The sequence below is a fragment of the Canis lupus genome, chromosome 14 (genome assembly GCF_048164855.1).
Source record: "Canis lupus baileyi chromosome 14, mCanLup2.hap1, whole genome shotgun sequence".
Classification (NCBI taxonomy): domain Eukaryota; kingdom Metazoa; phylum Chordata; class Mammalia; order Carnivora; family Canidae; genus Canis; species Canis lupus.
Window position 1 is genome coordinate 20981706 of NC_132851.1, and position 27889 is coordinate 21009594.

A 27889-nucleotide genomic window follows, 5' to 3' on the forward strand; every position below is an offset into this window, starting at 1 on the left:
TATAAGACCGATTGGGAGCTGCTCCTTCTGATGCCATGTGTGACATCAGTGTGATGTTTGTGATGTAACACATAGATTGGGTGCTTTCCTTTGCTATCAGCTGATTGCCATCAGCTGCTTAGCTTTCTTTTCTTCTTTTTGCACTCCCCGCATTTCCAGAATTGCATTTTAGATAAAGTCCATGTTAAGAGCTGAATTAAAATACAGTTAAAGAAATAATTTTCCCTGTTCCTCTGCTTTAACTTTATATACAATATGGAGGGGCAGAAAGGATTTATTAAAATAATTAATTACAGGGAGCCCAGGTGGCTCAGTGGTTTGGCACCGCCTTCAGCCTGGGGCGTGATCCTGGGGACCTGGGATCAAGTCCCATGTTGGGCTCCCTGCATGGAGCCTGCTTCTCCCTCTGCCTGTGTCTCTGCCTCTCTCTCTCTCAATCATGAATAAATAAATAAAATCTTTTAAAAAAATAAAATAATTACAGAATACTGTTTTAACAATGAAAAGATATTAATGACTTTATTTATTTATTTTTTACCAGTAAACTCTTTGTAATTTGATTTTTAGGAACTAACAGTCATGTTTGATGGCTGGCTGATCTGCAGTTTGATAACTAGCAAAACTGGAATTTCACAAGTTTTTTGGGGGGGCTCTTTTTATTTAAAATCTATGTAATTAACATATACTGTATTATTAGTTTCAGAGGTAGAATTTAGTGATTCATCAGTTGCATATAACACCCAGTGCTCATTACATCAAGTGCCATCCTTAATGCCCATCACCCAGTTACCCCATCCTCCTACCACCTTCCCTCCAGCAACCCTTAGTTTGTTTCCTAGAGCTCAGAATCTCTTATGGTTTGCGTCTGTCTCTGATTCATCTTCTTTTATTTTTCCTTCCTTTCCCCTGTGTTAATGTTTTGTTTCTTAAATTCCACATGAGTGAAATCATATGATGTTTGTTTTTCTCTGACTTGTTTCATTTAGCATATTACCACTTTAGCTCCGTTGCAAATGGCAAGATTTTTTGATGGCTGGATAATATTCCTCGTGTGTGTGTGTGTGTGTGTGTGTGTGTGTACACCACATCTTTATCCATTCATCTGTGGATGGACATCTGCACTCTTCCCATAGTTTGGCTGTTGTAGACATGTACTTATCCCTTTAAATGCATTTTTAAATTACATTTGCCTACAGAGTTTTACATGACATTTATCTGGGCTTCCAGGTCTGTCTGGTTTTCCACCACTTGATTCCTTAACACATTTTATGATGCTTCATTTTTTTTTTTCCCTGACTGGTCTCTCTCCATTGGAGAATGCTGACGTGGATAACATATTTTCCAGTAGAAGGAGAATATTTGTCATCAGTGCTGAATCTGCGCTCTTATTTTTAATAAAATTTGAATATACTCAACATTTAGTAAAATGTGAGTATATATTTTAAAAGATTCACTAGAGCAGCTGGAATCATGTTTGAGATGTGTGGTTATTGAACTCCAGCATGACAGCTTTAAAACACCTCTTGCTTGAAGTGTTCGAACATTTGTCTGCCTCTGGCACAAACATACTTGGCAGGGTAAGCATGGTGCACACTATGTACAGAGTTTGTTCTACCTACAGTAAATCTTAGTGGAGTTGGACATGCTGCATTCGTGCCTGCCATAGTGGGAAATAGCCCTTAGGGTGATTGTGCTTGGATAGATCTTAGGGCTAATAACCAGGGTTTAGGGCATTTTTAAAAAATAGTGTTTTCAGAGTTCCCAAGTGCATGTGCACTAATCTTGAAGAAAAATCATACTCTGGAATGCAGAACCAATGATATATTTTGATTTCTGAAATCCAACATCTTAAAAACTGTGTCTTTCTGCTGATGTAACAGATACTGGTCTTTAGTTAGAAAACAGGGCATGAATAGGCCATTAATTTCAAATCAAGTGTGTGGAATTGTACCTTGTGTTTAAGGCTTGGTGTTTAAATTGTGTGACATAAAGACTAAATTTTTTTTTATAGTCAATATTCTCTGCATTCCAGATAGGATTGTTTTTGATTAGTTACTTAATTTGTTACTTTTAATGGCATAATAATCATACAGACCCCTCTCTCTCCCCCAGGAAAGCTAATACTTTGCCCATAACCCACATATAACCAGATGGTGCTGCTGTCATCCCAATTCCTTGGTTCTCTTCACCCAAGGCAATTACTATCTTGGACTCTGTATTCATCACCCAACCTCCTCTCACTTTTAGACATAGTTCTATGGCATCCATATATATTTCTTAAAAGAGTATTTTTATATTAGTTATTTTTATCTCTATAAAAAGATGTCAGGCTAATAGCAATCTTTTGGAACTTATTCCTCCCCATCCCCAAATATTGCTACCTACCAAAGAGCAGTATGTTGCTAAGATTCATCCAGATTATTGCATTTATTTTTGCTCCTACATAAAATACAGGTTTTCATAGTCCTCTTCTAAATAACCAGGGAGAAATAGGTCCCTTTCTAACACCCTGTCTGCAATGCATCCAAACAATTATTTAAAGAGTGAAACAGTATCCCCCCAACAGTTTTGGAAAAGAGAGGACTCTCCATTTCAAGTAAGTTTCCCCATAAATACCAAGAGAAATAGACTCTTAGAGCTTCAAGACTTCAGTTTTCCCTGATTATTTCCAAAAACCAAATTAATTTTTACTTCATGGCTTCTTAAAATAATTCTTAGAATACTTCAGCGTAGTGGCTTTGTATCTGGTTATTAATGAAGGGATATTTGGTGCCCAAAAATGTAATATGTAAACTTCAGATTGAGCTGTACTATTTAGCTTCCATAATGAGTATCTGATTGTTTCATTGGCAAGTACATTTTATCCCTTCTGGTAAAAGGATCTAGGTATTCCTTGCATACTTATGTCTGGGAGGGGGAAGAAAACTAAGATTTTTCGGGAATAATGTAGTCTGGTAGGTGCAGGGGTATCTGTTATATTGCCTACCCCAAACATAGTAGGTTGATTATTTTTCCCTGCTGGAAAAATTTAGTCAGTTTATTCATAAACACTTCTGTGTTTCAGTTTTCAGTACATAAACTGTATTGTATTTCAAATATTGTTTTACTGTCATTTTAATGTTAGAAAACACACGAAATAGGGATTTGCTGGGCAACTTCAAGAAGTTGACATGGACACAAAGATACACACACTGTTCATGATCACCAGTCCTAATATGAACATTGAGCAAAGTTCAGGAGCCCATTTGAAAGCACAAACTAGAGTAGGAAGCAATGCTACTAAAGGTGCTAACAAGACTGCAAATCTCTACAGGTTCTGAACTACATGAAGACTATTTTAATACCTTGGCTCTGTGTGACAACATGTAGTCAAGCACAGACCTACCATACTGCCCACAGCCTCCTCGTTTGTTGCAAAGATCAACTCCAGTTGTGATTTTCTCTAAGGGTCTCTAAGTATTACTCTGGCTCCTGGCATCCTTTTCTAGCTCCTTATTCTAAAGCCTAATTGAGCCATTTAAAAAAATCAAATGCTAAATGATTTTTAGGGACAAAATCTTATTGTCACATGCAGTATGCTAAAGAATTTGAATATAGGGAAACTCCTGGGCCTTTTCCCAATTTTCTTCTTCCACAAACCCTTCCTACTTTGACAAAGGCCTGCATACTTTTCTTTTTTAAACCAAATTTATTTAAATTCAATTAGCCAACATATAGTAAGTACCTCATTAGTTTCAGGTGTAGAGTTCAGTAATTCATCAGTTGCATATAACATCCAGTGCTCATCACATCACATTGTGTACCTTTCTTTTTTTTGTAAATATTTTATTTATTTATTCATGGAGACACACAGAGACAGGCAGAGACATAGGCAGAGGGAGAAGCAGGCTCCCTGCAGAGCCTGATGCAGCGCTTGATCCCAAGACCCAGGGATCACTCCTTGAGCGAAGGCAGACGCTCAGCCACTGAGCCACTCAGGTGCCCTTACCTTTCTTAGATTAAATGCATGGCATGCATAGATTAAATTCAGGAAGCCCCTGTTTCTTTTATATCACTTCCGCCAGCATGCGCTTATCAGGAGAGCTGCCTCTCTGTTTTCTGGCCATCATCCCATCTCTGCTGAATCCTTCACCACTGGTTGCTAAGACCTTTCCTGGAAAGAATCTACAGGCTAAAACCCAAAGCTGGATGATTTTTCACAGACACTACTTTTCTAAAATACGCAGAAGGCTTGAGTTGCCAGGACAGTGTGAACCTGCCAGTGTTTTGCTAACTATTTCCAGAACACTGACTCTGCTGCCAGCTGTTACCACAATTTTTTCCTAGTAAGAATGCATTTAAGGGAAGGGTTGTAAAAACATGGTTGCTTTAATGGGAATTTTATTGTATTATTAGCACTAAGTTATCTGAAAGATATAAAATAGGATCACTTTTTTAAAAAGTTGCAGAAGTGATATAGAAATTTTTCTGGTTTGTGCTTTGCAGAAGTGAAGTTTTTCTGTGAAATTCCAGCTATTGCTGATATTGTAATCCTGGTGGATGGTTCATGGAGTATTGGAAGATTCAACTTCAGACTGGTTCGGCTTTTCTTGGAAAACCTGGTTACAGCATTCAATGTGGGCTCAGAGAAGACACGAATTGGTACATGTTGTTAGCAGAAGTCAGCTGTCAGTGTAAATCTGCTGGGAAGCTTCATAAGAGATTTCAAAAACTTTACGGAGCGACATTCAGAATTATAGGATCAACTTTCATGATATTCCTAAGAGCACAAGTTTGGATCAATGAATTCGTGCTAATTTATGCTGAAGGATGCTGTCATTCAATTAATTATTGAACACATTTCGGTTTTCTAAAAAGTCAAAATGTTGTCTGCCTAATAATAATAATAACAAAGTTGTAACAGGTTTAAGAATTTTTCAGGTAGAAGTTTCCTTCTTATTTAAAAGAAACAGCTGAATCCATTGGAATTTTGAACTAAGAAAATTGGGAATTGGAAATAGTTTTATAGTACAAAATAATCTCTGCCAAGTTAATTCTAGCCAAGATAAAAAGAAAAGGTTATAAAGCTTTGAGCAATATATTCACTTTATCATATAGAGTCTCATAGTTTCACTTTTAAATAGCCATTAAGGAAAGTCCTTCCTTTGAGGACAAAAATGAACCAGTAAATTAGAGGTTTTATCTACAAATACAATCAGATTTGTTTTTTAAATACCAAGTACCTAATTAGGTGCTCACTACTAAATGGCTAGAAAACATGTACATTCCTCCTGTCCCAAGATATGTCCAAACTAATTCCTTAAATTGATGCCAAGAATTCTTTTTGAAATTACATAGTGAAGCAGAGAAAGAATTGCTAAAAAGATCAGGCCCTTTATTATTCTGGTTTCACAAATAGTCCACTAGATGCTTGAGTTAACCCATCATTTCTGGTTGGGCTATCTCATCTTTTTTACCAGGTCTTGCACAGTACAGCGGTGACCCCAGAATAGAGTGGCACTTGAATGCCTTTAACACAAAGGATGAGGTCATTGAAGCCGTCCGAAATCTACCATACAAGGGAGGAAATACGCTAACAGGTATGTTTCATTCATTTCATGTTTTTAGCAACATATCTTGCCAAAGATTAGTTTCATTTCTTAATCTGCCACTTTATAAGACTTGATCTAGTATTTTTAAACCAAACTAAAATCTAAAATTCTTAGATGGCTTCTTTTCTCAAACTTAGCATTAAGAATTAAAACCTAGACCCCCCCCCAAAAAATAAAATAAAACCCAGACCCGCCCCCCGCCCCCCCCCATTCCTTTCGCTGTGTGAATGTAATGTCTCCAGAAGGACTTGGCTGGGCCAGGAAGAGATGGAGCAATCCTGGATGCTGACAATCTTCAGCGACTGTCTTAGCTGCGGGTGTCTTAGCTTTTGCCAGTTCATTTCCCTTCCTCTTTTCTCCTCTAGCCACCCCATCATTCTATTTATTTATTTATTTATTTAGACTTTATTTATTTATTTATTTTAGAAAGAGAGAATGCATGTGCACCAGTGGGGGGAGGGGCAGAGAGAGAGAGAGCGCATTCCAAGCAGACTCTGTCCTGAGCTCAGAGCCTGAAGTGGGACTCAATCCCAGGACCCTGAGATCATGACCTGAGCTGAAATCAAGAGTTGGACGCTCAACCAACTGAGCCACCCAGGGCTTCTAGCCATCCCATCATTTTAAGTGAAAACAAATTTTTACCTTATTTACTTTCAAGGAAGGTATTTTCTTTGCCTTATTCTACAAGCAGTAGTGTCATGAAAATATTTGTGCATCCCTGGCTCACCCATTTTTTGATAAACAAGGAATATAAGAATATCTAGATTATAATTATTCCAGCCACAAGGGGTTGTCACAGGTTTTAACCTTAGTACCTGGTATTTTCTTCTATGGGTGCACAATGTAGATACTCATTTTAGAGAGTAGTGATGCTATCATTGACTTTTAAGTAAGCCATTGAAATCTTGATAATTGCTTTGCCAGTTTGAGGCATAATCTTTTTGTTAAAAGCAGGAAACTTTATTAAACACAAATCTTATAACAGTATTGCAGCATGTATTATTTTTTTCTGAATGAAAAGTGTCACACTCAAAAGGCAGGAATTCAGTGATCATTTTGGATCTGCCTCCACTATCCCTAAAAAAAGAAAGAGAATTTGGTTCTTTAGACCATCATAAACAAGGTTTTGTTAATATTTAGGATTGTTGCTTCTGTGTGGGTATTCCTGCTTTATCCTAAATTATAAAGGTTTAGGTTTTCTTGTACTTAATTCTGTAAACATCTATTGGCGATGAATTTAATGTTCTTTATAAATGCTAGCTTCTGAAATGATGGACTATTCAGTTATTTATGTTATCTGTATTCTGGTGGATTTTAGGTTTTCATCAGGTCTGTTGAGAAAAAGGTCATTGTAAAAATGAAGATGAAAGTTCATATCTTTTGAAAAACTTTTAGCTCAATAAGTTACTCATCTTGTGGTTACATTTTTCAGAATTGGAAAGCTTTTTATTAGAGGTGGTTGGTTTGTTTTATTTTCTCCTGTTTTCCCCCAGGTCTTGCTTTGAACTACATTTTTGAAAATAGCTTTAAACCAGAAGCAGGAGCAAGGACTGGAGTATCCAAAATTGGCATTTTAATCACAGATGGAAAGTCCCAAGATGATATAATTCCACCATCTAGAAACCTTCGTGAATCTGGTGTAGAACTGTTTGCTATAGGTATGTACTTTTTGTGGTCCTATTTCAACAATGGGCACAGACACACAACCACTTAAAACAATATATAGTGCAAAGTACACTTCATTGAAAGCCAGGAGACCTGAATAGTTTGTAGTCCTGGCTCTAGTGGTAGCCAGTCTTGTGCTCTGAGCCCAACATCATTACATTTAAGATTGAAGCGGTGGTAACTTTCATGTACCCCATAGCATGAGAATCTCTGGATGAGATGCCATCCATAAAGTACTGTGAAAAGCATAAAGTAGCATGCAAAGGTTAGGTCATGTTTGTTAGCTTTTAATTAGTAAGGACTTTCTCTCTTTTAAAGAAAGATTTATTTATTTATTTGAAAGATTGTGTGAGAGAGAGAGAGTGTGCACACACATAGAAGGGTAGGGCAGAGGGTGAGGGAGAGAATCTCAAGCGAACTCCCTGCTGAGCTCAGAGCCTGACCCAGACTTGATTTCAAGACCCTGAAATCATGAGCTGAGCTGAAACCACGAGGTGGATGCATAACCAACTAAGCCACCCAGGCACCCCAGGACTTTCTCTTTAGTATCACATTATAGCAATCTCTTCTCTGGTAGTATAGAGGAGAAACCAGTTTATTGTTTTCAAGGGATTAAGGTCCTGCAGCTATTTGGAAAGCATAAAGTTCTAGCTATGCAATATTATTTCTTTGAAACTAACTCTCTATAAGGTATCACCCTTGTGGAAAAGGAGACATGTGGCACACATTCAGGATAACTGCAAACCATTTAGATGATGCAACTTCGCTCTTGATGAAAATATTTACAGTTTCTTTGGCAGCAGGAAGGTCTTTTACTTAGTAGAGACCAACCAAAACAAACCAAAATAAAACAAAACAAAATCCCCAAACAAGAAACAGTTCATCTGACCCATTCCTAGATTTTCTATTGGAAATGTAGTTTATAGAGTGCTGCATTCAAGATGTTTGTGCTTAAATGCTGTGTGCCGGGCATTGTGGTGGGTGCTGGGACACGAAGATGAGCAAGGCAAAATCCTTACAGAACAAATTCCTTCCAAGTCATCATGACCTCTTCTTCCCTTTCCCAAGCTGTTTGCAACAAACTATTCAGTTTGGAAAGATGAGAGAGAGAGATAGTAGAGATTTGGGACTAGCTCCCCTAGAATATACTTTTTGTCATTGGCGATGGTGGTAGGGTTTTTTTTTCCCCAGTATATTCTTATATGAATGCAAACTTGTTGATTTTACCTAAAAGTCATCAAAAGCATTATTGACATTAAACTGCTTGTCTCTTTAAGTACTCAGTGTTATTTTGTTCCTGTGCACACAGATCCAGCTGTATATTTTAGAAGCTTTTGTTGAAATCCTTCAGGCAGGAAACATCAGAGAAATTAATCAATTTTTTTTTTTACTATACTATCCTTTTGTCCATCAGAGGCAATCTTTTTAAAGATTTTATTTATTCATTTGACAGAGAGAAAGAGAGAGCACAAGCAGGAGGAGCAGTAGTCAAAGGGAGAGAGAGAAGCAGGCTCCCTGCTGAGCAGGGGGCCCCTTGTAGGGCTCCATCCCAGGACCCAGGATTAACCACTGAGCCACCAGGCGTCACCAAGGGGAATCTTTATAGACGACAAACTAATGGGATTAATTTATGTGTTTAGTTTCCATTCTGTGGTCTTGTTGATAATAAATGGATGAGTTTTGAAACAAAACTTTGTGTGAACTCATACAGATGTAATTTGGACTTTTTCTTTGGAAATTACCTGGAAATCATTAGTATTTATTATCTTATAACCCTCTAAAGCACATAGTTCAGAGACAGCCAACACTTTGTCACTTAATATGTCAAAGTTGGAAGATAAATTAAATGGCACAGCCAGGCATCTGAGAAGTCATTCATGTTACCCTAGGTAATCTCCCTTCCTTGCTTCCATAGTACCTTAAAAAAATACCCTTAGATGATTGCAATGATGGATTTATAAAGAAAGGCTCCTTGTTTGCTAAACCCTGGGGAAGAGAAATCTACCTCTACGCCCATAAAACCCAACCCCATGCCTTCCTTTTCTATTTAAAATTTCTCTTACTTGTTTTAATGGTTGATCTTCTGAGAAGGGGTGTGTTATAGTAGTTAAGAGGATATGACTTTGGATCTAGATTACCTGGTGGGAACTCCAGCTATACACCTACTGCTGTGTTCCCTTGAGCAAGTTAATTAACTTCTCTGTGCAACAGTTTACTGATTCATATACTGGGGGAAACAATAGTGCCAGACTCATAGGGTTGATTGTTAGGATTGAATGCATTTATACACCTAAACCATTGCAGTTCCTGGGGCATAGCAGGTACCCTGTAAGTGTTAGCATCTACTGCTAAGACAGACTGGAAAAGTTGTGCGGAGCTGAAGGTTTTGTGTCTCACTCTGTTTCCTGCTACATTCCAAACACCCAGAATTGTGCTTGACTTGTAGCAATGGAATTCTACAAATATTGTGGAAGAAGCAGAGCTTCCCTATTTGCATTAGCAAAATTGCAGTGGTTACTAGTCAGCCAGTTGTACTTGAATATGTTAAAGATTTTTTTCCCAAGCTTTCCTTTAATGCTATATAATGGTACTGTAAATATTAAAAAAATATATATATTTAATTTTTATTCTACAGTTACTCTTAATTTAAGTAAAATTATTTTATAGAACTTTAAACCAAAGGTTTTGTTAGTTTAGAATGCTGGTTTAATTATTATTGCCTCTGCAATATTCATCCAAGACAGAAGTTGGTGTTTTTTTTAAGATTATTTATTTATTTATTCATGAGAGACACACAGAGAGGCAGAGACATAGGTAGAGGGAGAAGCAGATTCCCTGTGGGGAGCCTGATATGGTGCTTGATCCCAGAACCCTGGGATCATGACCTGAGCCAAAGGCAGACGCTCAACCATGGAGCCACCCAGGTGCCCCAGAAGTTAGTTTCATTAACACATTATCTGTTAAGATACACCTAAGTTAGGATGTAATCATTTAAAAATGATTCTGAAGGTGAATTTTACAAAACTGACATGAGATGCACCTCTTGAAAGAAGCAGATGCTTCGATGGCAGGGGGTACTGATGGGCTCAGGACAGGCTCATGGAGGTTGGTTTTTCAAATGGGGCATGAGTGTGACAACCCTCCCTGTTGTCCTCAATGTAAGGGGTGAAAAACGCGGATGAGAATGAGCTGCGGGAGATCGCCTCTGAACCAGACAGCACTCATGTGTACAATGTCGCCGAATTTGACCTGATGCACACAGTAGTGGAGAGCCTGACCAGGACTGTCTGCTCCCGGGTGGAAGAACAAGACAGAGAGATCAAAGGTAAAGCGAGGAACAGAAGGCGGTCATTCTGTGCATGTGGATATTACTCTTCAAAAGTCTATCGTGGATTATGAAAATTCTCATCATTTTTCATGCTGACTTTCTAAATAGAATCCTTATTCCCCTAAGACATGAATCATCAGACTAGAAAGGGAATATACTGACATCCCATGGGGGAGGAATAGTTTAACTACTACATAATTTTCTCCATAGTGTTACATTTAGACCATCATGTTTTTTTTTTTTTTAACTAAACTTTGGATTTTGAAGTAATTGTACAGGCACATAAAATTTTAAGAAAAATGTAAAGAGAGATCGTGTCCACTTTGCCAGTTCCCCTTAATGGTAACATACTTCCAAAACTACAGTACAGTATCGCAGGCAGGATACTGGATTTGGTAGCCACAATACAGAACACTTCCATCACCATGGGGATCATTCCTGTTGTCCTTTTATGGCCAATTCACTCATCTCTATCCACAACCTCTCCCTTACCCCAGACAACCACTGATTGGTGCTCCATCTCTAAATATTTTTTCATTTTGAAAATATTGTATAAATGGAATTATGCAGTATGTAATATCTGGGGACTAGTTTTTTTTTTTTTTCATTCAGGATAATTCCCTGGCCATTCATCCTACTTGTTGCATGTATCAGTAGCTCTTTCCTTTTTATGGCTGTGTCATATTCCATGGTATGGATGAACCATGTTTAACCATGAACAGATTGGAAGTCAATCAGAGAAAGACAAATACCATATGATTTCATTCATATGTGGAATTTAGGAAACAGAACAGATGACATAGGAGGAGGAAGGGAAAAATGAAATAAGATGAAATCAGAGAGAGTGACAAACCATAAGAGACTTTTAACTCTAGGAAACAAACAGAGTTACTAGAGGGGAGGTGAGTACGGGGATGGGGTACCTGGGTAACAGGCTTGAAGGAGGGCATGTGACAGAATGAGCACTGGGTGTGATATGCAGCTCATGAATCGCTGAACTCAACTTCTGAAACTAATAATACACTCTATGTTAATTAATTAATTTTAAATAAAATACAATTATTTTTTAAAAAGGAAGAAAGACATCTGGGTCGTTTCCATTTTTGGCTGTTACAAACAAATCTGCTATGAATGTTGATGTAGGTTCTGGTGTAAATATAAGTTTTCATTTCTCTGGGATAATGCCCAGGCTGCAATTGCTGCATCATATTGTAGTAGCACACTTAGTTTAGCTTAGTGTTAAGAAACTGCACCCTGTTTACCAGGGTGGCTGCAGCATTCTGCATTCCCACCAGCAATATATGAGTGCTTATGTTTCTGTGCATTGTCACCAATATGTGTTGTTGTTAACACGTTTTATTTTAGGCATTCTGATAAGTATGTAATCCTATCTCATTGTCAGTTTAATGTGCATTTCCCTAATGGCTAATGAAATTGGACATTTTTTTGCATGCTTATTTCACATATGCATTTGCTCTTTGGCTGTTCATGTCTTTTGCCCATTTTCTAATTAGTTAGTTGGGTGTGCATGTGTTAAGTTTTTAACCATTGAGTTTGGACAATTCATTTATATTCTAGCTACAAATCCTTTGTTAGATATATGGATTGTTACTATTTTCCCCCAACCTGTAGCCTATCTGCTCATCTTTTTAACAAGGTCTTTTGAAGAGCAAAAGTTTTAAATGAGGTCCGATTTATCAGTTTTTCATTATATGGTTATTGCTTTTAGTATCAAGTTGAAGGATTATTTGGCCATAAATGTTAAAAATTTTCTTTTGTAGTTTTATTCTAAAATGTTTTACATTAAGTCCATGACCTAGGTTAACGTTTTGTAAAAGATTTTAAGTTTAGTTCAAGGCCTGTTTTTTCTCTTTCTTTCTTTCTTTCTTTCTTTCTTTCTTTCTTTCTTTCTTTCTTTCTTTTTTCTTTTCTTCTTTCTTTTTTTGCCTATCAGCATACTACTTCCTGTAAATGCTCCATTTCTGCCATTGAATTGCTTTGCACCTTGTTAAATATTAGTTGGGCAAATTTTTGTTGGTTTATATCTGGATTCTTTATTCTGTTCTTTTGGGTCTATGAGTCTAACCCTCTTTCAATATTATACAATTTTGATTTGCTGTAGCTATATAAGTCTTGAGATCCGATAGACTGAATTCTCCCACTTGATTATTGTTTGAAAATTCCATTCAGTATTTTTTTTAAATTTTTATTTATTTATGATAGTCACACACAGAAAGAAAGAGAGGCAGAGACCCAGGCAGAGGGAGAAGCAGGCTCCATGCACCGGGAGCCCGACATGGGATTCAATCCCGGGTCTCCAGGATTGCGCCCTGGGCTAAAGGCAGGCGCCAAACCGCTGCGCCACCCAGGGATCCCTCCATTCAGCATTTCACTTTCTTTACCTTTCCATACAAATGTTAGAAAAATCTTTATTCTACAAAATATCTTGTTGGACTTTTGTTAATCACTACTGAGTGGAGAATCCAGTCCTCAAACATGGTAAATTTCTCCATTTGTTTAGATATCCTTTGATTTCTTCATCAGCATTTTGTAGTTTTCAGGATACAAGTTCTATACAGGTTTTATTCTGTATACATCTCAGTATTTAATTTCTTTTGAGAAATTTTAGTTATATTTTATTTTTTATTTTGGTGTCCACATGATCATTGCAAGTATATATGGATACAATTACATTTTTGTATGTTTATTTTGTATCCAATAACCTTATTATCTGAATTTGCTAATTAATCAAGAATTTTCCCTTTAGATTTTCAGGGATTTTTCTACATAGGAAATAAATCATATCCTTTGCAAATAGATAGTTTTATTTCTTTGCTTTTGATCTCTGTGCTTTTTATTTTCTTGCCTTTTTACTGGCTAAAATTTCCCATACTATGTTGAGTAAGAGTGATGATAAGAATAAACATCTTTGCCTTCTACCCCATCTTATGGGGGAGACTCTCTGCTTTTCAAAGAATTGGTTCCTTCCATAGAATTTGTAGAATATATGTGTGGAGTTATTCAGAGTATTCCCTTATTATTCATTTGATGTCTGCGGGGTCTCTAGTGATAGTCTGTGGGTTTTTTTCCCTGATGTTGGTAATTATTGTCTTCTCTCTCTCTCTCTCTCTTTTTTTTTTTCTTTCTCAGGCTTGCTAGAGCTTTGTTCATTAGGGAAAAAAAAACTTTTCAAAGAGCTGGCTCTTGGTTTCATAGATTTTTCTCTATTTTTACTCTGTTTTTGATTTCATTGATTTCTTCACTTATTTTTCTTATTTTCTTTCTTTTACTGGTTTTGAGTTTTTCTTGCTCATGCTTTTCTAGATTGTTGAGATGAGAACTTAGATTATGGATTTGCCATGTTTCTGCTTTGTCTAATGTAATTACTAAAAATGCTATAATTTTCCTTGTCAACACTGCTCTAGCAGTGCTCTACAAATTTTGATATGTTGTATTTTCATTTTCATTCATTTCAAAATATTTTTTTATCTTCTTTGACCTGTCTTACTTGACCCATTGATTATTTGGAAATGGTTGTTTATAGTTTCAGGGTGTTTGGGTGTTTTTCTGTTACCTTTTTGTGATTGGTTTCTTTTTTTTAAAATTATTTATTTATTTATGATAGTCACACAGAGAGAGAGAGAGGCAGAGACACAGGCAGAGGGAGAAGCAGGCTTCATGCACTGGGAGCCCGACGTGGGATTCGATCCCGGGTCTCCAGGATCGTGCCCTGGGCCAAAGGCAGGCGCCAAACCGCTGCGCCACCCAGGGATCCCTTGTGATTGGTTTCTAAATGATAATTGATTTCACTGTCATTAGAGAACACACTCTGTGTAATTTTTATTGTTTTAAATTTTCTGAGGTTTGTTTTATGGCCTAGGATATGGTTTATCTTGCTATATACTCTGTGGGTGCTTGAAAAGGACATATATTCTGCTATTGTCATGTGCAATGTTCTATAAATTTTGACTGGATGGTTGGTTGATGGTCTTGTTGAGTTCTATATCATTGCTAATTTTTCTGTCCACCATCTTATCAATAGTTGAGAGAGAGAGATATTGAAGTCTCCATCTATAAAGGTGGACTTGTCTATTTCTTCTTTCAGTTCTATCAGTTTTTAGTTTATATATTTTGCAGCTTTTTGGTGCACACACATTTAGAATACTATGTTTTCTTGATGGATTAGCTACTTATTATTATGTAATGTCCCTCTATATCTTTACTAATTTTATTTGTTCTGAGGTTTACTTTATCTGATACTAGTATAGCCATTTCTAGTTCCTTTCGATTAATGTTTATATGATATAACTTTTTAAATCCATTTATGCTCAACCAACCTATATCATATTTGAAGTGGATTTTAGATAGACAACATATAATTGGTCATATGTTGTAATCCACTCGGCTAATATCCTTCTTTTAATTGGTATTTTGGGCCATTTCCATTTAATGTAATAATAGACATGATGGGGCTTAAGCCTAATATTTAGTTTATTGTTGGTTTTTTCCCCTTGCTGTTCTCTCTGATTTTCATTTCTCTGTGTTCCTTATTTTCTTTCCCTGTGGGTTACTTACAGTTTTTATAATTTTATTTTTATTTATTCATAGTGTTTTTTTTCTGGAATCTTTTTGTATAGCTTTGTTGGTGGTTGTTGTAAGTATAATATTATATAGTCATATAACTCATTCCAGTCTGCTGCTATTGACACTTAGCAGTTTGAGTGAAGTGTAAAAACCTTACCTCCCTTCACGTCCCCTTATCATATTTGTGTATAATATAGTTGGCTTAAATACCCCCTCTATATATTCAGAAACACATCTGAAAGTATTATAATTCTTCAATCATAAAACATAATTTAGAGAACTCAAAAGGAGAAGTAAAATGTATTAATCCATATTTTTGTGTCCTCATTCTTTCTTCCTTTCTGTGGCCCTAGGCTTCTGGTTTTTCATTATTTTCTTTCTGTTTAAAGAACTTCCTTTAGTCATTCTTTTAGTATAGGTCTGCTGGTGGAAAATTCTTTTAATTATTAATTTTATTTCATCTGAGAATGTGTTGATTTTCCCTTCGTTCTTGAAAGATATTTGTGCTAGATATAGAGTTCGGGGTTGGCAGCTCTTTTAATGCTTGAAAAATGTGCCAATTTCTTCTGCCCTACATGATTTCTGATGATAAATCTGCTGTGATTAGAATTTCCTTCCACTATAGTTAAGGTGTCATTTGTTCCACATAGCTTTCAAGATTTTTCTTTTGTGTTTGGTTTTCAAAAGTTTGACTATGATATGCCTTGGTGTGAGTTTCTGTGGCTCTATCCGGGACCATTTACTCATTTCCTTGAATCTGTAATTTATAGTTTTTGCCAAATTTGGAAAAATTTCAGTCATTATTTCTTTAAGTACTAACCCATCACTAGATCTCCTCCAACAACATCCCAAAGAGGAAGGGGAGTGGTGCTTTAGTACTAGTAGGTGGGGTTGGATGTCCAAGCTCTCCTTATGGTCTCCACTTGTATCACAGATAGGGATGTGGTAGAAAGATTTGTTACCATCTGTCAGGGATGATTATCTCTCTTCCCTACTTAGTCTTTTCTTACACTACTCTGGCTGTGGGCTGGGAAGGGCTGAATGCTGGGACATGCCATTACAGCCAAGAAAGTTGAGAGTGTTGACTCCCCACTTGGCCTTTGCTGACATGAATAGAGGTGGGGCCACAGGTTTTTGTGTGCTATTTGTCTAGAGTAGAGCAGTTATTGCCTAAAATTGTTCTATCTTGGCAGGCTGGCCCTTTCCTTGTCCTTTGGCTAGAGAGAGCAGGCTTTGTTGGGGCTTTTTTTTGTCTGTATCTATTGGTATTTCTAGGTAGTTAGATTCTTTAACTCCATGTCTAGGACATATGAGGTAAAAGGAAAACTCTGGGGACCCATCACTATATCATTCCTTGGGTTCTGCAATCTCTTACCCACACACTTTCTTCTCTCTTTTAGTGTCTTCTTATGCTTGTCTTATTACATAATTTCCAGAATTTTTAGTTGTACTTAGCAGAAATAATAGGGAAAGTACATCAGTCCTATCTTCCTGTGCTTCCATGATGAAGCACAACCATCATGTACTTTTTAACCTTTGTCTGTTATGATATCATTGATCTAGAGGTTATATCTGGCTTATAGGGATATGAACTGAGAAGGTAATATCAGGATCCTCCTTTGAGAATTTGGTTTTATTTCTTGCCTTCATTGTGTTCAGGGTGTGGAATGATTCTATTTGGCTACATCTCTTCCATCATTCCTCTTTCTCTGGACCAGATCTCTTGGGATAGGTTGGACAGCCAAGCAATAGTTTCTTGAATACATTTCTCTGAGCTTCTTAATGAGACTATTTTAGAGACCAATTTTTCCCACAAAAAAACTCTATACCTGTGGTTTTTGATAGAGCATATAATATAGTTCCTGGTTATAGTTGTGTTCAATACATATTTTTTTTTCTCATTAATATGGTTACTAAAGTCCCTTTGGGTAAGTCTCTAGAGGGTAAGAAATCCTAAAGTTCAAGGACTTTGAACTCTACATGCCCCAAATCTTTTATAGAGTCATTTGTTTTAACATGTATGTAACACAAACAAAGTGTTTACATAGTGTCTAGCTTATAGGGAACATTCAATATATGTTATGTTAGTTACCTTTTCTTCTCCTTTTACTTCTAGATACTGGCCATTTGTTGAACTGAAGGCTTCCATAAAGAGTCTGTATCCCTGATGCTTAAAAACACAGGCTCTTATGTCCAAAACTCAATTATCAATCTCAGCTCTGATACTTACTAATCGTGAAACTTGGTCACGTTATTTAACTTCATTGTGCCTTGGTTTTTCTTATCTACAGAATGGAAACAATAATAATAACTATTGAGAATTAAAATAATACTTCTAAAGAGCTCAGGAGAGTACCCTTAGATACACACATGGTCAACCATTGTTGTGTTTCTATGCTTTTTAAAAATTATCCTATGACAATGTCTTTAAGAAAGTTTCTTAGAGTCAAGGACTCTTATTTAAGTTTGTATCCTCAGAACCCAGCATAGTGATTGGTACATAATAGGCACTTAAGTGTTTCAATGAACAAATGCAGGCGTCAATAATTGAGTCAACTTGTCTAGAGATGAAATCTCAGAGGGAGCACGAGGTCAATAGTCATGTCTGACTAATGGAGTATCTTAGGCTCATGAGAAGTAACTTTGGGAAAGAGGTTCACTTTATGTGTTTCTCTACTTTAGCCTCAGCTCTTGCCACCATTGGGCCGCCTACAGAGCTGATTACTTCTGAAGTCACTGCCAGAAGCTTTATGGTTAACTGGACTCATGCCCCAGGAAAAGTGGAAAAATACAGAGTCGTGTATTATCCTGCCAGGGGTGGAAAACCAGACGAGGTAATAAGGAGACGATATTTTCAAACCATTATTTTCATTCTTTCAAGTCTTCCACAGTAGTGAAGACAAGACAGAAATGCATATATAAGGAGATTATTCTGTCACAAACATTTAAAATTCATTGGACTGAAATACATTTCCAAGTGTTTACTTTGTTCTCCCATCTCTCTGGTATGGCATTTATACTTTCTCCTCCCACCTCTATCAAATAACCCTCAGAACTGGTCATGTGTTCATTTCTTACATAACTTATTTTCACTTTTTTTCCTTTTTAAAATTAACAAGTTCTAAAGTAGAAGGAATCAGTAGTTAATTATATGGCCAGAACTCTTTTTTGCTATTCATGTATTCTTTCTATTTTGGAAGTGGTCTGGATTTTCTGCCTTAATGAAGTCTGTGTGTTCCAAATTATGTGGTCATATAGTCCTCCAAGGTTTGGGATTTCCTGGACACTTATCGAGACGAGTGCAATAGAGAAGCCATAATAAAGTATCTGTCGCTGGCCTTTTTCATGGTTTGGCCATCACAGGAGAGAACACCTATTGCCAGATGATTGGATCTTTCCCATTTCCTATCTCTGACAGAGTAATCCCAAGGAATATGTTAAAATGTGATGAACTCCCTCCCCCCCTTTTCTTGAAGTGAAAATCTTTTGTTGTTCTAACCTTTGATTGACCTCAGCATGTTTCATAATATTCTTATTTATTATGACAAGATTTTTAGGTTGGTGTGTGTGTGTGTGTGTGTGTGTGTGTGTGTGTGTGTTAGAGAAGCAGTAGATCAGGGATATTTAAATCATCTCGACTAAAAAAGAAGTCTTGAGTGCTTCCAGTGGTTCTATCTTTTTCATGCCTAATAAGCTCTTTAAATGCTTCCCAAAGCCCCATGGAAAAATATCACATGTCAACTGTTTTAAATGGAGGTGTTTAAGATAACAATTAGCCTGAGAAAGACACACTCCATTAGATATGAATTAATAAGGGACTTTTGGACATATTCCATAAAATGTATATCACTTCATGGAGGAATTCAAGGAGAATTGACTGCCACAGTGGAAAAGAGGATGTGGCACAAATAAAATATTTAATGACATGTTCTTGCTAGAAATGTTTTGCTTTTTGGTTTCAATTCTGCATGTGAGATATTCCACACTCTCATTCCTCGAACTGTTCTTTAATCAGGTGGTGGTGGATGGAAGTGTATCTTCCACGGTGTTGAAAAGCTTAATGTCTTTAACTGAATATCAGATAGCAGTCTTCGCAATATACGCTCACACGGCTAGTGAAGGCCTACGGGGAACCGAAACCACACGTATGTATTGAATTCTACCCCACATCTGACCTTGTACAGCATTGCTTAGGTGGCCTTTCTTAAACGGGAATTCTGCTCAGGTTGTATTGATGGCCATCCTGAATCCAATTCATAGGAAATAGTTGTGGTATTCTATGCAGTACTGACGCATGCTGCAGTTACAGTTTGCAGATGCTATTGAGAGGGACATTATAAAACTCTGCTTTGTTTAGGAGAGAGCAATCTTGATGGTGAAGGGTGCAAAATACATGTATCAATTTAATAAACAAATATTTAGTGAATGTGTATTATGAACTAATTTAACCACTGACTCATTCACATCTCCTCACTGTCTCTGATTGCATTGATGAGTATATATTGACTCATGAATTTGTTCATCTGGCCACCCATTCTGTCTTTAAGTGACGCAATGACTGTTTTTAATAGCTGCTTCATATCAGACACTATGCTTGGCAATGGGCATAAAACAGGAGTCTGAGTAGTCACCTTGTTCTTGACTGGTTCCCAGAGAAATGTGCCCATCGTTGTAGTAGAATATAAGTAACTAGAAGATGTTGTTCCTGTTTTTAAGCATTCTTTATGTTTACCCTCTCAGAAGGGGTTTGCATGACTGTGTGAACCTATTTCAGGACGAATATTATCTGAAAAGTAAGCTATGTTTGCTTAGTAAATAGTAACACGTAGATACTTTGAAATAGACAGCATATTGATAGATGGGTGAACATTTAAAAAAAATCTCTTGCAGTTGCTTTACCCATGGTTTCCAACCTTGAACTGTACGATGTAACTGAGAACAGTCTGAGGGCAAAATGGAATGCAGTGCCTGGAGCATCAGGATACCTGATTCTCTATGCTCCTCTCACAGAGGGTCTGGCTGGGGATGAAAAAGAGGTAAGTATCTGCTGCCTACTAGAGTCCTAGAATCGTTGACTCCCTGAAAATAAGGTTTTTTAATTATTAAAGTTTAATGTATAAAATTTAGAAAATTCACATTAGTAAAAGGAGGAAAATTACTTGTAATCCCCCCACCTAGAAATACCTCTTATTAACACTTAATTAAGTCCTTTTTAATGATTTTTTAACACAACAAATGGGAATGATTTTGTAGTCTTTTGTTCTCATTTTGTTTATTATGAACATCTTTCCATACCATTAAATAATGTTTTATATGATTGTTTTAAATGGGTGTTATAGTATCACATTGTTGCTTTGTACTAGGTCAGGATCAATTAATTTCACGTTATTAGACATTAGGATAGTGTTGTATAAATATGCTTTTGTGATCATTCTTAACATATGACTTTATAAGGTTGTCAGATTATTTCTTTAGGATAAATTCCTAGAAGTGGAGTCTGTTTTTTCAAAGGCATGCAAATTATTAAGGCTTATAAGGAGTATTAGCAAATGATCCTAGAGAAATTTGTTATAATTTATATTGCTGTATGCGATTCACAAATGGCTATTTTCCCCATACTTAAGAAACTTTTTCTTTTACGAATATGAGAAGTAGAAAAATGCATGGATATTTTTTACATTTAATGAATGAATCTTTGACTTTCAAATGATTTATTTTAGTCTTTGTTTTTAATTTATGGGGAACAATTACTATAATGTAGATATTCAATGAATGATGAGGAAATGTCTGTAACACTTGGGAGTGTTTGAGTAGGCAGATAGAGTGGTCAAGAGAGGGAGTTTAGAACTCAAATCTTTAATATTGTTTATTTATTTATTTATTTATTTTAATTTTTTATTTATTTGTGATAGTCACAGAGAGAGAGAGAGAATGAGGCAGAGACACAGGCAGAGGGAGAAGCAGGCTCCATGCACCAGGAGCCCGACATGGGATTCGATCCCGGGTCTCCAGGATTGCGCCCTGGGCCAAAGGCAGGCGCCAAACTGCTGCGCCACCCAGGAATCCCCTTTAATATTGTTTAACCATTTTCTTTAACATTGCTTTTGGTGACAGAAATGTTTAGGGCCAAAAGTATGGTGAATCTGAGTATCAGGAGCAGAGCATTGGTGGTGTGTGTGTGTGTGTGTGTGTGTGTGTGTGTGTGTGTGTTTTATTTCTAAGGTTTAGACAGCTTTAGTTCATTTGGATATAATGTTGATCTGAATTATTTTGGCAGAAGGGATACTTAGCAAATGATGCTAGAAAGAAGATCAACTTCACCAATAAGGAGAAAGATAAGAAAGAAAGGAATACCAGTTCACACCCAGTAGATTAGCAAAACGTTTTTAAAGTTTACTAATAACTGCATATTAGTGAGCATATGGGAAACAGAATTATTCATGTAAATTGACATGTAAATTGGTACAGCTGCCTTGGAAAATAATTTGAAATCTATCATCAAGTTGAAGATATGTATAATTTTTTAAGGAATGTATCATAAGGAAACCTCCTGCACGGCTTTTTGGGAATGACTGATTGACATGTGCATCAACAGAAGGATGGAAAAGAGCAGAATATTTCTACAAAAGAATACCATAAGGGGACTAATAATGTCACCTCTATCCCTGTGTATCAACATGAATAAATCTTGAAACATAGTATTGACAGAAAAAAAGTTGCAAAAATTATGTTGATAAGATTCCGTTTATATATTGTTAAACATACAGAACTATATATTATTACAGCTATATACAAAGTAGAAGTAAAGAACTGGATTAATAAGGTACACCTCAATATTAGGATAGAGATAGTGAACAGAAAGTATGAGAAAGAGCTTCTGTTTTATCTAAGTGGGTGACAGGCACTGAGGGGGGCACTTGACGGGATGAGCACTGGGTGTTATTCTGTATGTTGGCAAATTGAACACCAATAAAAAATAAATTTATTATTAAAAAATAAATAAATATATTAGTTCTTTTTAAAATATGACTGGAAGTTATTATGACAAAATGTTCATATTTATTGAATTTGAGTGGTGGGTGCATCAAGGTGAATTAAATTCTTTACATTTATTTTATATATACATTGAGCTATTTCAAAATTACAATTTCAAATTTGACAATAACATTGGCAGTTGTGTGACTGGAGACTGATTATGGAGATATTTTTCTTCCTTCCGAAACAAAATAAAACCATGCTATCATGCAGTTGTCACGCAACTAAGAATGTTGGTTAGTTTATTTGACTCCAAGGGTCAGAAAAATCATTCCAGAATCAAAAAGCAAATTGCCACATTGGATGTCAAGGTGGGTTGATCTCTTCTGTATCCTGGGAAGAACTCGCAATCTAAGTGCATAGGCCCTTTTGTTGAATGGGGCAACAAAACTGGTCCAGCTCAATTAGGCCTGAAGTGAAAACTGGGCAACCAGTCAAGCGACTGGTTAGAATTAGCCAGTGGTGAGAGATGCCCACTTGACTCTGTGCCCAGTGTGCTGCCCTAGACTTTGTACTCTTTCTAGACAACATTTCTAACTCAGTTCCACCCACACTGTTCTGAGGACTAAATTTTTGACACTGTTATTCTGGCTCAGATTCCCACTTGTCCAGATGTAAAGAGTTATCCTCAAACAGCACACATGGGTACATTCAGCTTTATATGGCTCCATGGCATCTGTTCCTAATATAAAATGATACAAGACAATGAAAGATTATGGCTAAAGCATTTGAATAAGGGGTTGTGAGGAGATGAAATCTTGTTCCATGGAGTCTTACCTTTACTCAGTTGCACATTGATCAACATGAATGGCACACATTGGCAACAATCTCATAACATGTGTTCTTTTCAGATGAAAATTGGAGAGACCCACACAGATATTGAATTAAGAGGATTGTTGCCCAATACGGAGTACACAGTTACAGTTTATGCCATGTTTGGAGAAGAGGCCAGTGATCCTGTTACAGGCCAAGAAACAACACGTAAGCAGTTCAGTCATTCAGAGGAAATGCTGGAATAAAAGCCCAAAAAGACGTTGGGATTCTAAATAGGAAATTCTGGTTTAGGTTGAAACCTCTTAAAAGCTAATTGTAACTTAAGAAAATGTGCATTTTATTTAGTGGCAGGATATGTATTAGTTGATTTAAAAAGGCATCCTTCTGATGCTCCTAAAAAAATGATGTCCTTGGGTACGTGATCCTAGGACTGGCATTTTTGTGCAGTATGGAAACTAGGCACTGCTCCACCATACTGCTAAATTTAACTGAACTCCAGAACATTTTGGAGCTAAGTGTGTACAACACTTAAATAATTATATTGTTTCTCTCTCTCTCTTATGCATTCTCTCTAGCCCCTTGAGTATTATGAGAGTCACTAAATTCTGTAGGCTCTTTATTGCCAAATAATCAATATGTATTGAATTAGTGAAAATAATTAGTCTTTTCACTAATTTTCACTTTTCACTAATTGGGTGAGGAAGCATCATACTTTGTGGCTGTGGCTGACAACTGTCATCATTTGTCTTTTAGGTTTTTGCTGTGCTGGTTTTATCAGCACTATATCACGGTCTCTCAAATCAATCGATTGATTGCTTGGTTAAACTCTAACTGCTCTTCTGCTCCTACTAACTATGACCTTGGCCAAGTTACCTCAGTTTTATGACCTATATAATGGGGATATTGTAGTCTCCTTGCAGCCTATTGTAAGGGTTTAATGAGATAACATGAGTTATAATGATTAGTTCCAGAGCTTCTCAGACTCATAAGGGCATGCGATAAACCTTAACAATTGGTTTTACTATAAACCTACAAAGGCTCATGAAACTCTCAAAGATTCTTGACAAATTTTAATCTATTGAATCAGAAGGGGATTTTTTTTTTCAGAAGGGGATTTTTGAAGAAGTGCAAAAAGCTATGGAATTGATATTAAGAATCTGCAGAAATACAGTGCCTCTTTAAATAATTTTTTTCTCTTTAAATAATTTTAAAGCAACAGCAATGTATTCACTTGGTCTCACAAAGCCAGGGGCATTTATTCAGGGCAGGACTCCTACACTCTTGGAGTCAACAAATGTATATTGAGAACTTGCTACATTGGAGATAAAGATGGGAACAAAATCAATCTCTAATTGTCCGAAATTAGAATATATTGAGAAAGAGAGACAATAGATCAATAAAAGCACAATATAGGAAATAAACCAGGGACAGGTAGCATTGGGGTAGAAGCATTATTTTACATACGATGATCCTGAAAAGCCTCAATGGGTAGATGACATATGTTCAAAACCCTAAGTGTTGGATAACTCAAAGATTTTGGCTTTCCATGGAGTTTCCATTTGCTCAGAGGGAGAGATTCAGAGAAAAGATTAGAAGAGGTGGCAGGAGTTAGTAGTTCAGTTTTGCACAGGTTAAGCTGGAAATGCCTAGTAGATACTCGAGTGGAGTGGACAGAGGCCATCAACCTTCCTTTACACATGGGAAATTGTAGAGAGGAGCAAGAGAGATCATACAACAGTTGAGTGAAATAGCTACGATTTAATTTCAGGTGCCCTGGTTTTTTATTTATAGCAGCTGTAATAATAGCGTTGATAGGAGAAGAAAGACACAATATGTACCTAAATCTTATTTCTTTCTAAGCATGTATAATTTATTAATACTATTCATTCTTTACAAGGGAAGTTTTTTCTTTGTTAATTTTCTTTGTTATCTGGTTGAAATTTTTCATGTCTAAGTAGTTTCAAAATCAAAGATGATGGGGTTTTTGTTTGGCTTTTTTATATACATATATATGCTATTTAACATTTTAATTATTTTCTATTTCACTTACTGCAAAGTGCCCTTAAGTCCCCCGAGAAACCTGAGAATCTCCAATGTTGGCTCTAACAGTGCTCGGTTAGCCTGGGACCCAACTTCAAGAAAGATCAGTGGTTATCGAATTGTATATAACAATGCAGATGGCACTGAAATTAATGAGGTAAGCTGTGGATCACAATGTCTGGTTTCTTTTTAGTGGTTGTATATTAGCTTTTTATGGCTGCATAACCAATCATCCCAAAGCTACAGTGGCTTAAAACAATCCAAATTGTTTATTTTCTCTCCTGGTTTCTGTGTGTCAGGAATTAGCGTATCAACTACTTGGATCTATACTTCTGGCTTGGGGTCACTCATGAGATCATAGCTGGATAGTGGCTGGTGCTGGTGTCATCACAACTGCTTCTTCATTCAAATGTCTGGTGCCTGGTCTGGGAAGATTAGATCAGCTGGGAGCCAGAGCAGCTCTCTATGTCTAACTAGACTCTTCACATCATCCTTCCAGTATGGCAGCTTTAGGGGAGCTAGACTTTTTACATGCGGGCCCAGGAGTCCCCAGACATATGTCCAAAGAGAGACAGAGAGCATGAGGGAGTGCTAGGTAAAAGCGGTGTCACCTTTAGTTAGAGAAGTCACAGAATACCACCTTTGCCACACTCCACTGGTAGGAGATATCACAAGTCCCCACTTGGATTCAACATGAGGAGGAGCACTGGTCCCACCTCTGGTGGGAGGCAGGTGGGATGGGAGATATATGTTGACCTGACCATCTTTGAAATATACCGTCTGCCCCGTGCAGGGGGTGGGGAAGTAAGTATCTTCCTAGATGTTGTACCCCAGAAATAATGTCAGTGTCATCCACTTTATCCCTCTGCTTTTGAGTAAACAAACATCTGAAAGATGCTAGTTAGATAAATACAAAACTGAATAATTCAAGTTTTATGTAGGAAGATGCTTTTAAGTAATAGAACTTCTTAGAACTCATGAAGATACAGTATCTTATGCTCAGTCACTAATAAACTTCACAAATTCTTTCCTTTCGAATATTATGTTAGCAGGATAGTTAGTAAAGTTGTTATTATTTTTCCTCAACTTGGTCCAAGAAGTTAAGACCAAGAGAGAAATATGTTGGATTACATCACTTCTATTTTCTGCCCAAATGAAGAAACTATTTTCATTTGTACAAACAGTTTCCTACAATTAAATTCAAGCAATATTTTGCAGAATGCCCCCTCACATGGGACATTGGGTATTGAATACACAATATTGCACATTTGCTAATATTTGATATTTGTATATATTGTGAAATGATCAGCATAAGAAATGTACTTAACATCCACTCAAAAAAATTATAGATCTTGTGGCCTCTTATGCTATTTTAGGTTATTTGCCATTATAAAGAATGACCCCAGACTAATACATTAGTTGAGAATTACATGTGCTTTTTTGTAGTGTTTTTTTAATCTTAGGGATGCCTTTGGCACTTACTATTCCTAATTTGTATTGTGCTGGGAAACTAGAAAACTGTATTTGGCAAAACTGAATTTAAAACATGAGAAAATGGTCTACAAATGAAAATCTGAGAAAATTTTATTTGAGCAAAATGCATAAACAATATGTGGTTTTGTGGCATTTCCAATTTGGTGTGTGTGTGTGTGTGTGTGTGTGTGTGTATGTGTTCTTATTTCTTAATTCTTAACCATGCAATTGAGACTAAATGTTGTTAGACAAATGTCTTTTGTTTAAGTGTAATATTACTTTGTCTAATTTTGGAATATATGACTTTAAGGATGAGTATTCCTACTATATTTTGCTTTAACTTGTATTAATTAGGCTTTTATTTGTAGATAATGCTTGGGTTTTTGGGAAACTTTCAAAACATTCTGGAACTTAAAAATGAACTTAAAAATGAACTTAAAAATGTCCCAACCAAAATATGCTTAGTATGTAATATGCAACTGATTGTAATATGCAATTGATTGCATTTAAAAAATATATATTTTATTTACTTATTTTACAGAGAGAGAGAGAGCACAAGCAGGGGGAGTGGCAGGCAGAGGGAGAGGGCAGAGTAGGGAGCCGGATGTGGAGCTTGTTCCCAGGCCCCTGGGATCATGACCTGAGCTGAAGGCAGATGCTTAACCATCTGAGCCACCCAGGTGCCCCGAAGCTTTTGCTTTTGACTCAATTTATATTTCTTTGCTTTATTTTCTGTTCCTCCCATCCTCCTTCCTTTATTTATTTTTTTAAAGCTTTTTTTTTTTAATTTTTATTTATTTATGATAGTCACAGAGAGAGAGAGAGAGGCAGAGACACAGGCAGAGGGAGAAGCAGGCTCCATGCACCAGGAACCCAATGTGGGATTTGATCCCGCGTTTCCAGGATCGCGCCCTGGGCCAAAGGCAGGCTCCAAACCGCTGCGCCACCCAGGGATCCCCCTCCTTCCTTTAATTCCTCTTTCTCCCTTTTGTTCTTTCTGCATTATCCCTCTCTCCAACTGCTTGGAGACAAAGGAACAAAAATGAAACAGGGCACCCAAATGTCAATGGTGATGATGATGATGACGATGATGGTGCTAACACATGATGAGTGCTTACCTTGAGCCAGCCACTGTTCTGAGAGCTTTACAGAGAGCCCCCTTAATGCAATCCTTAGAGAAAACATGCTGGAAGCATGACTTGTCAACGGACGACAGGGCCATCCCAGAGAGTATGTGCTGGGAGAGGGGTTGGGGAAATGTACACACAGGCTGGAAAACTAAAGTGCTGCCATTTGAGTTTTATAAATGAAAGGCCAGTTTTTAGACTCAGATGCAAGTCCAGTTCCCGACAGCTATGACTCAACGAGAGAGCCCAGAGCGGAGCCCAGTCCCTTGTTC

The 27889-nt window shown here is 36.9% G+C and overlaps 1 protein-coding gene across 4 annotated transcripts in view; it reads left to right on the forward strand.

Moving 5' to 3' along the window:
• Positions 1-27889, forward strand: part of COL14A1 (collagen type XIV alpha 1 chain) — a 216156-nt gene that overhangs the window by 55847 nt on the left and 132420 nt on the right. For all 4 annotated transcript variants that reach the window (XM_072774345.1, XM_072774344.1, XM_072774346.1 and 1 more), the window contains exons 6-14: positions 4486-4641; positions 5460-5579; positions 7085-7249; positions 10420-10581; positions 17851-18002; positions 19184-19313; positions 20059-20204; positions 23055-23184; positions 25035-25174. In XM_072774345.1, the coding sequence (XP_072630446.1) occupies positions 4486-4641; positions 5460-5579; positions 7085-7249; positions 10420-10581; positions 17851-18002; positions 19184-19313; positions 20059-20204; positions 23055-23184; positions 25035-25174 (1301 nt within the window). The remainder of the gene's footprint in view (positions 1-4485; positions 4642-5459; positions 5580-7084; positions 7250-10419; positions 10582-17850; positions 18003-19183; positions 19314-20058; positions 20205-23054; positions 23185-25034; positions 25175-27889) is intronic.